A 13,232-nucleotide genomic window follows, 5' to 3' on the forward strand; every position below is an offset into this window, starting at 1 on the left:
TGAAGATGCAGGAGGGAAAATTCTGGGATTCTTTTTCTAGGGATGTAATACATAGTGCAGATAAAATGCCTCAGTGAGGAAAAAATTCAAACAGTACTAGTTGTATAGGATGGTACAAAAAGGTACAGGGTTCAAAATGTTTCCTTCCTCTTTTTTCATTCCCATTCCTTTCAGGCCCTTTCTTGAGATTATGGATCTTTCATTGTTACTTATGTCTGTCTTTTCATTGAAATGTTCAACATTTAAAATAATTCTGTCTGGATATTTTAGTAGCTTATTTTAGTTTACCCAATAAGGAAGAAGAATTTTCCTTTGGGACCTTGAGGTCAAATTGTGAGTCAAAACTGACTTTATCCTTTGAGGTATATATGGCCGTATGAATCTGTATACTGCCATGGCTACATGTTTTTTGTTTGTTTGTTTTTGTTTTTTTGTTTTTTGTTTTGTTTTTGTTTTTTTTGGTGGCAGCAAAGCAAAGTTTATAGAGCGATAGTACAGAGCTCTTGAACAGGGAGGGGACCGGCGAGGGTTGCCTGGCTACATGTAATTTTTTTTTTTCCCTTTTCTTTCTGGCTTTTTTTTTTTTTTTTTTTTTAATTTCTTTTCAGCGTAGCAGTATTCATTGTTTTTGCACCACACCCATTGCTTCATGCAACACGTGCCCTCCCTAATACCCACCACCTTGTTCCCCCAACCTCCCACCCCCCGCCCCTTCAAGACCCTCAGGTTGTTTTTCAGAGTCCATAGTCTCTCATGGTTCACCTCCCCTTCCAATTTCCCTCAGCTCCCTTCTCCTCTCCATCTCCCCTTGTCCTGCATGTTATTTGTTATGCTCCACAAATAAGTGAAACCATATGATACTTGACTCTCTCTGCTTGACTTATTTTGCTCAGCATAATCTCTTCCAGTCCCGTCCATGTTACTACAAAAGTTGGGTATTCATCCTTTCTGATGGAGGCACAATACTCCATCGTGTATATGGACCACATCTTCCTTATCCATTCGTCTGTTGAAGGGCATCTTCGTTCTTTCCACAGTTTGGTGACTATGGCCATTGCTGCTATAAACATTGGGGTACGGATGGCCCTTCTTTTCACTACATCTGTATCTTTGGGGTAAATGCTACATGTAATTTTTAGGTATTACTACTCGGAGAAGTATTTCTGTAGGTAATAGAAAGTCCAAATAAATGTAAAGAGTGAAGGTTCTAGAATTAAACTGCCTGCATTTCAAATTTAATTTCAATTTAATGCCTGCCAGCATAACTCCACAGTTTGCTGGCTTTCTGATGTTTGGCAAGTTACTTAAATCCTCCTGGGCCTCAGTGTCCTCAGCTGGAGAATTGGGGTAATACCTGTACATACCATACCCTATAGGATTGTGATGATGACTGAGAAGAGGATCATAAAGTGCTTAGAATAGTACCTGTAACATAGTAAGCATCGAAAAAAAAAAAGTTGCTGTATTCGCTTTGGGATTTTTACTCTGAATCTGTAATAATAACTATTCCTAAAATTCCATTTTATGCTGATAAGTATTGAGGATTTCCCCCACATGTTTTTTATGAAAGCCCAAAGAAAATTGTGAGGGACACTGGAGATGTAGATTTATTTGCTCTTTGGAAAAGCCCTTTGAGAAAAATTAAGCTTGGTTTTGCCTCATTTCTTAGTGTTTGAAGGTTACAGTTCACTACCATATGATTTAAGTTTTTTGAGTCTGCTCTTTTTGTTAAAAAAGATATCATTTAGATAATTATAGTTCACCTTTTTTGCTATATAGTTCTATAAAATTGGACAAATGGGTGGTTTTTTAAATCTGTTGCCACACTCATGATATAGAATAGTTCCATCAGACTAAAAATCTCCATAGCTCCTTGTAGTCCAGTCCTCCCATCCCCAATCTCTGGAAACCACTAATCTGTTTCTGTCCCTATATCTGTTCTTTTTCTAGAGTGTCATATAGATGGAATAATACAGTATATAGCCTTTTTTTTTTTTTTTAAGATTTTACTTATTTGACAGACAGAGATCACAAGTAGGCAGAGGCAGGCAGAGAGAAGAGGAAGCAGGCTCCCCGCTGAGCAGAGAGCCTGACGCAGGGCTCAATCCCAGGGCCCCGGGATCATGATCTGAGTTAAAGGCTGAGGCTTTAACCCACTGAGCCACCCAGGCGCCCCAGTATATAGCCTTTTGAGTCTCCTTCTTTAACTTAGCATAATGCATTTGAGATTCATTTGTATTGTCCTGTATATCAGTAGTTCTACCTTTTCATTGCTAATTAGTTAGTATTCCATTGTGTGGACATACTATAGTTTATTTATTCACTCCCCACTTGAGGTAATTTTGTAAGTGAAATGATGACCCTTCAAAGGTGTTTACACTCTGATCCATCAGAACCTGAGAGTGTGTTACTTTATTTGACAAAAGGCACTTCACAGATTTGTTTAAGGTTAAGGTTTTAAGATATAGAAGATTATCCTGGATTACCCAGGTTATTCCCTTTAATTCTATGAGTTCCTAAAAGTTGAAGAGGAAGACAGAAGAGGTCAGAGAGACCCAACATGAGACTTGACTAGAATCTGGGGGTGATCTTCAGCTTATAGCCAGCAAGGAGTCAGGGACTTTGGTTCAACAACCTCAGTGAACGGGAATTCTGCCAGCAGCCCAAATGAACATGAAATGAATTCTCCTCTAGTGCCTCTAGAAAGGAATGCAGCCTGTGGACACTTTGAATTCGGTCTGATGAGACCCATACTGGAGCCATATCAGAACTACAAAACTGTAATATGATACATTTATGTTATTTTAAGCTATCAGGTTTGTGGTAATTTGTTATGGCAGCAATAGAAAATTAATAAAGGGACATTTCATCTATTTACAGTTATGATGATTTCAAATAATGCCACTATGAATGTTTGCGTACAAGTTTTTCATAGGAACACAGTGAGTTTTCGTTGTCCTTAGTCAAGTACTAAGAGTAGGGGTTGCTAAAGGGCATGTCTGTGTGCTTGCTGGTACTGTATATGAGAGTTCCATATGTCTGTTGTCCGGATTTTGGCCATTTTAATATATGTGTAGTGATACAGCATTATAGTTCCAAATTTGAATTCCCTTAATAATAAATGACGTTGACCATGTCTGTTACTATGTTTATTTGCATCTGTATGTCTGTCTTGGTCAAATGACTTAATTTTTGAACCAGTTTTAAAAACTGGGTTCTTGTTTTTTTATTATTGTGATTTGAGAGTTCTTTGTATACTCTGCATACAAGTCCTTTATCAGATATGTGGCTTGCAAATATTTTCTCCCGGTCTCACTAGCCTTTTATTCTCTCAACATTTCCTTAGAAGAGTAGATGTTTTTTATTTGGGGGGGAAATCTAGTTGATCAGTTATTTTTATTTATAGACCATGCTTTTGGGGGACATCTTTACTTAGTAACAAGTCACAAAGGATTTTTTCCTGCATCATCTTCTAGGGGTTTTATAGGTTTACATTTTTTAGATCTGTTAACATTTTGAGTTAGTTTTTGTAGATGGTGCAAGGTATGGGTTGGAAACCGTATCCATGTGGATATCCAGCTGTACCGGCACCATTTGTTCAGTTCCAGTGAATTGTCTTTGCACTTTTGTTGAAACTCATTTGATCATATTTACATGAGTTCATTTCTGGATTCTCTTCTGTTCCATCAGCCTATAACTTTTTTCTTTTTTTTTTTTTTTTAAGATTTTATTTATTTGACAGACAGAGAGATCACAAGTAGGCAGAGAGGCAGGCAGAGAGAGAGGAGGCGGAAGCAAGCTCCCTGCCAAGCAGAGAGCCCGATGCGGGACTGGATCCCAGGACCCTGAGATCCTGACCTGAGCTGAAGGCAGAGGCTTAACTCACTGAGCCACCCAGGTGCCTCCATCAGTTTATCACTTTACCTTTCTTCAACATCATAGTGTCTTGATGACTATAGCTTTATAGCAGACTGATAATGTGTGTCCTTCTTTTTAAAAATTGTTTTGGCTACTCTAGTTTCTTTGTTTCTTGTTTTTAATAGTAGAAACAAAGCTCATAGAATGATAGGCTGACTTCTTTTAGCCTCTGTTTTTATTCCCAGGAGAGTGAGGAGAATCAAGAGTTTTGTTATGCCAGTTTGCCTGATTGTCAGCTTCTTTTGCCAAAAATGAGAAGATGCTGGCATCTTCTTTATCCTTTCATTGAGGTATCTTCTGTGTATTTTTTATTTGTACAAGAAATTGATTTTTTTTTCTCTTTAGAAATATATTTTAAACTTTTAGTAATTTGCATGTATAATTGTTCTTAAGTTCCATAGCTCTCCCCAGTGTATTATTCTGACTTAAACAACAAATCCATTGAATTCTGGAAAACAAACAGACAAACAAACAAAAAATCCATTGAGTGTTGAGTTTTAGAAGTTCTTTGTACATTTTAGATACTCTTCCCCCGTACTGTAGGTTGCCTTTTAGTGTTGTTGTTTCCTTTGTTGTCCAGAAGCTTTTTTATTTTGATGTAATCCCAATAGTTTATTTTTTGTTTTGTTTTGTTTTAAGGAAGGATCAAGAGTGAAATTATGTTTGGGTTAAAAAAATGGAAGTCAGGGCACCTGGGTGGCTCAGTTGGTTGAGCGACTGCCTTAGGCTCAGGTCATGATTCCAGAGTCCTGAGATCGAGCCCCACATCGGCCTCCTGGCTCTGCAGGGAGTCTGCTTCTCCTTCTGACCTTCTTCCCTCTCATGCTCTCTCTCACTCTTTCTCTCTCTCAAATAAATAAATAAATAAATAAAATCTTAAAAAAAAAAAAAGGAACTCAGACTGGGAGACCAGAGATCAGTATACAGCTCTCTTATAGTTCAAAGCCAAGATCTTAAATTAAGCTACTTTAATGAGGAGTACTGTGGATAGGAGAAGGGAATTAGAGATATAAAAACGGGCTATTTTTTTCCCTCCTTAATGAAAGAAATATAAAAGTCGTTGCAAGATTCTTAACCCAAACAAGATTTAGCAGTGTGTTCTCTCCGTCTCCTACTTTTCTCTCATGCTTTCTCTCTCTTTCTCCAGTTTTTACAAAATTCTTTGTCATAAAAGATTTATTTATTAGAGAGAGGGTGTCATACACACAAGCAGGGGAAGGGGCAGAGGGAGAGAGAGCATCTCACACAGACTCCCAGCTGAGCATGGAGCCCAAAGCACGGCTGGTCTCACAACCCCGAGATCATGACCTGAACTGAAATCAGGAGTCGGAAGCTTAACCAAGTGAGCGACCCAGGCACTCCTACAGTTGTTACAAAATTCTTAGATAAAGTATTTGATAGAAATATTTATTTATTTATTTATTTATTTATTTTTAAAGATTTTATTTATTTATTTGATAGAGAGAAATCACAAGAGAGGCAGGCAGAGAGAGAGGAAGGGAAGCAGGCTCTCCGCTGAGCAGAGAGCCAGATGCGGGACTCGATCCCAGGACCCTGAGATCATGACCTGAGCCGAAGGCAGCGGCTTAACCCACTGAGCCACCCAGGCGCCCCATGATAGAAATATTTAAATGCCATTTAAATGTAAATAAGAATTTAGTTTTTCCAACTTGGACACCTAGTGTGTCTAATCTGGGAGTAGACTTTTTTTATTTTAATGAAACTAGAAATAAAAAGACATGTACTCATAGTTTTCTTAAACTTTAAGACATTTCTTTTTTTGGGACACCTGGGTGGCACAGTTGGTTAAGCAGCTGCCTTCGGTTCAGGTCATGATCCTAGATTCCCAGGATCTAGTCCCACATGGGGCTCCCTGCTTGGTGGGGGGGTCTGCTTCTCCCTCTGACCTCTCCCCTCTCGTGCTCTCTCCTCTCAGTCTGTCTCTCAAATAAATAGATAAAATCTTCAAAAAAAAAAAAAATACCTTTCTTTTTTTGTGTATATCTTCTCTTTCATGCTCTTTGGTGGAAATATTTCAGTTGTATTAGAGAGCTCTGTATGTATATGATAATTTTAGTTGCAAAGCCTACCTCTTGGAAAAATTAGCTCATATAGATTTTAAAATTCCATGCTGTTTTTCTGGAATATTTTTTCCGACTTCAGATACTACTGATGGAAAAGCGTCTAGCATTTCATTTTTCAGCCACAAGGTGGTGTACTTGTACTGCATCTATTTTCTGAAATTCTGGTGACTTTCTTCAATAGCATGTTCAGACCTAACAAGGTAAAAAACACAGTGTTACAGAAGTTCACTTTGGACACTAAAAGAAGTTCTTTATGGCAGCAGGTAATCTTTATAGCGATGTCCAGTTTTATTTGAAGGGAAACCAAGGGGCTTTCACAGAAAAAAGAAAATAATGCATACTGTAATGCAAAAATTTTTACTTGGCAATAACTTCACGAATTATTAAAGTGTTATAAGAATAAGAACATTACAAGAAACATCCATATGCCTTTTACTTAGATTGACCTATTATTAACATTTTATCCCATTTGCACCCTTGCTTTACCTCTTTATATGGGTGTCTATTTTAAGACATTTGAGGCTTGGGGCGCCTGGGTGGCTCAGTGGATTAAGCCGCTGCCTTCGGCTCAGGTCATGATCTCGGGGTCCTGGGATTGAGCCCCGCATCGGGCTCTCTGCTCTGCAGGGAGCCTGCTTCCTCCTCTCTCTCTGCCTGCCTCTCTGCCTACTTGTGATCTCTCTCTCTGTCAAATAAATAAATAAAATCTTTAAAAAAAAAAAAAAGACATTTGAGGCTATAAGTTACATACATTATGACACTTTACCCCGAAACAGTACCTTGTGCTTTTTTTTTTTTTTAAAGGGTAGTGATACGCTATGTTTATAACAACAATACAGGGTCAACTTCAACTTCAGTAAACTTAGCATTGGTGTGATATTTCTATCCAGTTTACTGTCAGTATTTCAGTTTGTCGTCTGACTCAATAATGTCCTTTATAATGTTTTTACCCTCCAGTTCAGCAGGGTCATGTCAAGTATAACATTTAATTGTCAGGGCTCTTTAGCCTCCTTTAACCTGGAATATTTTCACAACCTTTTTTTTTTTTTTGTCTTTTATAGCATTGACATTTAACTCCTAACATTACTTTTTTCCATTTTGGGTTTAACTGATGATTTTTTCCATGATATAGGTCATACATTCTCAGCTGTAATATTGCATAGATGATGTTGTGTCCTTAGGGTATTGCATATGCCCAACCCCCACCCGCATCCCTGCTCTTTAAACTTTATTTAACTGATCTCTCCACCTAACATGGGCCTTGAACTCAGGACTCTGAGGCTCTTTAGACTGAGCCAGCCAAGTGCCCCACCAATTGCCCTTTTAATGGTGATGTTATGTTACGTTTTTTATCAGGTCATTTAGATATATGTGTTTAGAAGAAAAATTAAGTGCCCATTCAAGGATGTGTAAGAGCAAACAAACATTTTCCAGTAGGTAAAATCTAATTTGACTGTAAGACTTGAGGTACCACATTTGAACTGTACTCCTTGCAAAGCTCTTAATGTACTGTATTGGCATTTTATCTGTCCCTGGATTGTCAAAGAATATTTCTTGATACCTTCTTTGGGATGTGCCAGTTATTCTGGTGAAAGAATAAAGTCTGAGTAGGTGATATTAGAAAGAAGTATAAAACAGATACCTCAATTTTAATTTTTTATATGTCCTAATATCAGATCCAAATAATTTTGTAGTCTCTATTTGAGTTTGTGCTTGTATTAGTAAAACTTTAACATAAAACAAACAGGTGAGTGCCAAATATATTGATGGGAAAGAATATTGTAAACTCAAAAGAAATGACCACAAGTCTTTATCCTTTGGTTATTTGAAGGATTTGTTATTAAGTGGATCGAAGTAATTTTGTGAGTAGGAAAATTCCTGCAATATTTCTCATATGTTAGTTTTAGGGTGTGTATAGAAATTCTCCAGAAGGTAATACTTACTTATAAAAAAAATAGTCATTTTGAATATTTGCAACTAATTAATTTCTTTTGTTGAGAAGTATTTGTATCATTAATATTTAGGTGGTATAATGCCCTCTAAGAAAGAACATTAGTTTACAGCTCTTTGGAGAACATGGTGAATCAAAATTTTTTTATGATCTTATAATCCATTTACTTTGATTATATATATATATTACATATAAAATATGTATTTCACACATACTGTAGACATCAGGGCATTTGAGGTATGAAATTAGATAGATATAAAATAATTTGAATGCCAAAGTACCCATGAAATATAACTATGGAAGTTGAAAAATTATTGGATTCCTCTAAGTTGTGATTTCTCCCACAGCTATCCTGAAGGTTATTGGAAAGGAGAAAAAGTTATCTCCATATTCCTTCCAGTTTTGCTTCTTGCTTTTTACAAAGATGTATACTGCTTAAATTGGTAGTGATTTATAGCTACTGTTTTTGACACTTGTATGCATGTTTCTGAGTTTTCTAAGTGCACTAGATGTTGTCCTGGGGGCTCAGAAGAGTCATTATGTCTTCCCAAGTGTGTGACTTAATTCTGGGAACCTGAGCAGAAAGTATTATTTGATCAAATATAGTTTTAATAATTGTTTTATTTATTTTTATTCCTCAGACAAGACATCTGTGTAGATTCTACTTCAGCTGTGAGAGAAAACAAGCAACCTGAAGGTTTAGAATTAAAACAAGGTATGAATCAAATAGTTAATTTTTTATATTGTTTACCTGAAGATTATAAGGATTTTACCGCTAATAAATTTTCAGTATTCCAGCTGGCCCCCATTTTACAGATAAGGGAACAGAATAATTTATTTGGTCCAAGATTAAAAGAATAAAGAACATAGTCTTTATTTCATGACTCCTTTAGCCACTGGAGTAGTTCTGTTGGTGATACTTGGTTGCAGTGCCACCAGAAAGCTGCTATCTTGAATAGTTTTAATATAGTGATCTCTGCTATATATCATCAGCTGCAGGATACTAGAGATACATTAACTGGATAACTTTGGGTTATATATGGGAAAAAACTTAATGGGATGACTTTTTTTGTCTTTTCTGCAGATGGACTTTGTTATTACTCCCTTCTTTATTTATTTTCTATAAATCAGTAGTTTCTGACATTACCAGCCAGAAGAACTGAAGTGGTAATTTGTAATTTATTTAAGCCAAATAGATCTGTAGGGTTGATCTTTCACATGTCTTTTTTGTTTCTTTCTCATTCTTGAAGGGAAAATTGAAAGTAAAATAAATTTTTATTAGTTACTCAAAGACCACCTCACACTTTTCCTCTGTCCTGATAAAATTACTTCATAGCAGTGAGAATCTGCTATAATCAAAATGTTTTATTTATTATGTAAGCAACTAATCTTTGATTGGCTTAGAATAGTTTCTCTAAAACTTTAGTCAAAAGAACTTATTTGGTAGAGAGAAGTAGGTCATCAGTTTATTTAGGCAGAATTCCTTTTTTTACTTGTGGTCTGTTATTAATGCTTAATTGACAAAGTGGAAAAAAATTGGATAACTAATTTTGTAATTCACTCCATGTATATGTAGAGAGAACAAAATCAAGATTTTTCTGTACTCCAATTTATGTACTCGGGGGTTTTACAAATACTTCTGATGGTTTCAAGAATTCCATTGTTTTTTAGAAGTCCTGTTGTGTTAGCCTCTTAAATAGACAAAAAAAATTTACATCTTTATATTCTGACTGCTACTGAGCACTCAGCAAAGACATAAAGTCAGATTCATAGTTTCAGTTACATTTACTTGTCACATATAAATAAATGCTAAGCACACATCATCTTCATGTAACTCTTACACCTCATGAGTAATTGGACAACTCTGCTATTCTATCTGACTGTTTCCATTCTTTGCAACTATTGAGGAGGCATTGTGGAGGGTATGCTATTAGATCATCTGTGGAGAGAAGAATGTCATGTAATTGACATGGTTGATTCCAGTCCCTGGGGAAAAAGAATGGAGACCTCATTGTACAAATTAGCCAGTGCTGCTTTCTAAGGGAAGATGTTTTTCTGTTCTCATGTTCAGGTACTTGGAGCTCTTTAGAACTCGCTTCCCAGTATCAAAAGCCTATTTTGGTGTGATTTTATATGGTAACTTCAGTCATTTAAAAACCAGCCATGGAGGCAAAGAGGGAGAGAAAAAGAACTCAGAGTAGCCAGATACCACAAAGCTCGAGTCTTTATGCTCGGGAGTTAATATAGAACACTCTTAGGTTCTTATGTAGGCAATCAGAAACATCAAGAACACACTGTCATCAGTACGTGACAGCAGGTAGAGGTGAAGAAACATAAGATTAGAGCACAGCAGTACCATCATGCAGTACAGTTCATGTGCTTGTTTTGAATGGTTAAATTAAGTTGCACTTTTTTTTAAGAAAAGGGAGAATAATAGGTAAAATCTTCTAGAAAAATGTCTACAAAATAGTTAAAATATAAAATGTTTTGTTGCATTATGGAATGAACGTAACTTATCTAAAATATTCAATTATGTGGAACATCTTCTAGGTAAATATTAGTACAGCTAAAATCTGAATCAGATAGTAAATAACTTGGTTGGAGTTCCCCAAGAAGCTTAGGTACACCAAGAAATAGAAATCCTAGTGGTCTCAATAGAGATTAGTGCCTTTTTAAAAATGAACTAATGTTGTCTATTTTTAATATGCAAAACTTGCAAAATTGATTTAATATTGTCTCTGACTTTTCTTGCAAAGCTAGCTGTTCTTGCCTACTCCAGTGAGCTCCATAAAAACAGAATATAATGCTCCTCGTGAATGTATTGTCGTTTTGTTTAATGGCTTGACCATTTAAGAAAATTCATGAAAGCTGGGGCGCCTGGGTGGCTCAGTGGGTTAAAGCCTCTGCCTTCGGCTCAGGTCATGATCTCAGGGTCCTGGGATCGAGCCCCACATCAGGCTCTCTGCTCCGCAGGGAGCCTGCTTCCTCCTCTCTCTCTGCCAGCCTCTCTGTCTAGTTGTGATTTCTCTCTGTCAAATAAAGAAAAAAAAAAAAAGAAAGAAAGAAAATTCATGAAAGCTTATTTAGAATTAAAGTAACCCTTTGTTCAATAAACCAAAATACAAAGTAACAGTGAATTTTCTCTTTGCTCTTTCTGAATAAAATCAGTCTTATTATATGACTTATTCATAATGTGTGATACTGACACGTTATTTAAATTACATGTTCAATTTTTTCAGTTTCTCAGCTTCTAAAATACTCAAATATTGAGAAATATTAACTGTGAATTAGTTAATTGAAATTTGCATTTTTCGCCTAGTTCTCATTTCATCCATCTTTTTGATAGGAAATGCCATTTATGAAACAAGCTGTGCTGAAGATGAGTATCAGATTGTGGGCTAACTTCTACCACACTTTAATGATGGACTAATAGCTGAAGATCTTCCTTCGCTATGCAAACATTATTTAAATGTAAATACAATCTACTGGTTGATTGGATTGGTAAATAGGTAAAATAGGAAGTCTTCTTTTGGGATTAGTTTCCTAGCTCATTTTTAGCCAGAGGGCAGCTGTATAAGAAATATCAGTTATAGTTTTGCTCTTTATCTTCAGCACAGCTGTGTTTGTGTACATGAGCACATACACCTGTACAAGCCTGAGATCTTTGATTAATTTCCTGGAGGGTCTCAGGGCTTGTATTTTTGAAAAAGTTTAGCTATGTTTTTAACATAATAATTATTTTATTTAAGAGAGAAAGAGCCCAAGACACTGTGAGCAGGGGGGCATGGAGAGAGGGGCAGAAGGAGAGGAGGAGAGAGAATCTCAGGCAGACTCGACTCTGAGCCCAGAGCCTGATGCAGGATCCCCCAACCCTGAGATCCCCCAACCCTGAGATCATAGCCCAAGCCAAAATCAAGTCTGTGGCTCAACCAACTGAACCACCCAGGTGCCCCTAAAATAATAAATATTTATGTAAATTTTCTAAATTGGTCATTTGTGCTATAGTTTAAAAAAATAACTGTTGTTTGTTAGGGGTATTTAATTTGTAGAAAATATTTTAAAAATATCAGATCTCTGCTAACATTAATGAGTTCTCTTTGTGTATATATCTATAAATAAATTTGCTTAAGATGTTCGGTAATATTTAAATAATGGTCCTACATTTAAATTACTGCTTTAAGATTTACATCCAGGTCTGTGTATAATTTTGAAAATTATTCTCCTTTGTAACTTAAGAATTTAGCTCTTAGTTTTGCATTTCTTCTTGGAAGTGGTCATGAGAAATTTTTTTTCAACTATATATGAGAAGTAGCTAAGTCAGATTTGGATACTTAGTTTGAAGAGGAGGTGAGGTTTTTAGCACTCACTTTAAATTATTTGAAGATCTGTCAAGTGAAAGAGTGATTAGGCTTGTTCTATATTGCCTCTGAGAATAAAAATAGGGCCAGTAGATAGAGTTATCATTAGATGGATTTTGGTTCAATTTATTTATCTCAAATAATCAGAAATACCAGAAAATGAATGGGCTTCCTTCCTTATTGCTGAAGTGTTTGAACACAGGTTACATAAACCACCACTTGGTGGCTCTGTTGTAGAGCAAATTGAAGCAGTGTTTGGCTCTTTGGCCTTGATCTTGAAGTTCCTTTATAGCCCTCAGATTTTGTAAAGACCAGTGCCTAGTGCAGTGTCTGTATTTTCTCTTTCTTTATTTTTTTTTATCCTATTAGAAAATTATTCTTCCTTTCTATTAGAGAAGGACATGCAAACATACATAAAATGAACACCAAATTTTGCTGTGGTTAGATTCAAATTCTGCCACTGTTGTGTTTTTAAAAAAATAATGTAGTTGCCTCATGTAATTACATCTTGACCTTCCAGTTCATGAATTTGTGTAGGATGAACAGCTTTAAGAATTCACTTGTTAACAAGAGCTTCAAAAAGTTGAAAGGTAGGGAGCCTGGGTGGCTCAGTGGGTTAAGCCGCTGCCTTCAGCTCAGGTCATGATCTCACGGTCCTGGGATCGAGTCCCACATCGGGCTCTCTGCTCAGCAGAGAGCCTGCTTCCCTTCCTCTCTCTCTGCCTGCCTCTCTTGTGATTTCTCTCTGTCAAATAAATAAATAAAATCTTAAAAAAAAAAAAAGTTGAAAGGTAGACTTTTATAGGGGAAAAAATATTTATCAGTGGTTAACCTGTATGATGGAAGTTTATTTTCTATGGGCTTTTTTTTGGGGGGGAGACGGCCTTTTAGACTAGTGGTCGCTGAAGTATAATAATACAC

The 13,232-nt window shown here is 36.3% G+C and overlaps 1 protein-coding gene across 1 annotated transcript in view; it reads left to right on the forward strand.

Annotated features, from left to right (window-relative positions):
* CAAP1 (caspase activity and apoptosis inhibitor 1) overlaps window positions 1-13,232 on the forward strand; it is a 51,693-nt gene that overhangs the window by 20,179 nt on the left and 18,282 nt on the right. Inside the window, exon 5 of the mRNA XM_046022809.1 lies at window positions 8,595-8,668. Within this exon, the coding sequence (XP_045878765.1) occupies window positions 8,595-8,668 (74 nt within the window). The remainder of the gene's footprint in view (window positions 1-8,594; window positions 8,669-13,232) is intronic.

Source organism: Meles meles, chromosome 11 (assembly GCF_922984935.1).
Source record: "Meles meles chromosome 11, mMelMel3.1 paternal haplotype, whole genome shotgun sequence".
In the NCBI taxonomy this organism is placed as follows: Eukaryota; Metazoa; Chordata; class Mammalia; order Carnivora; family Mustelidae; genus Meles; species Meles meles.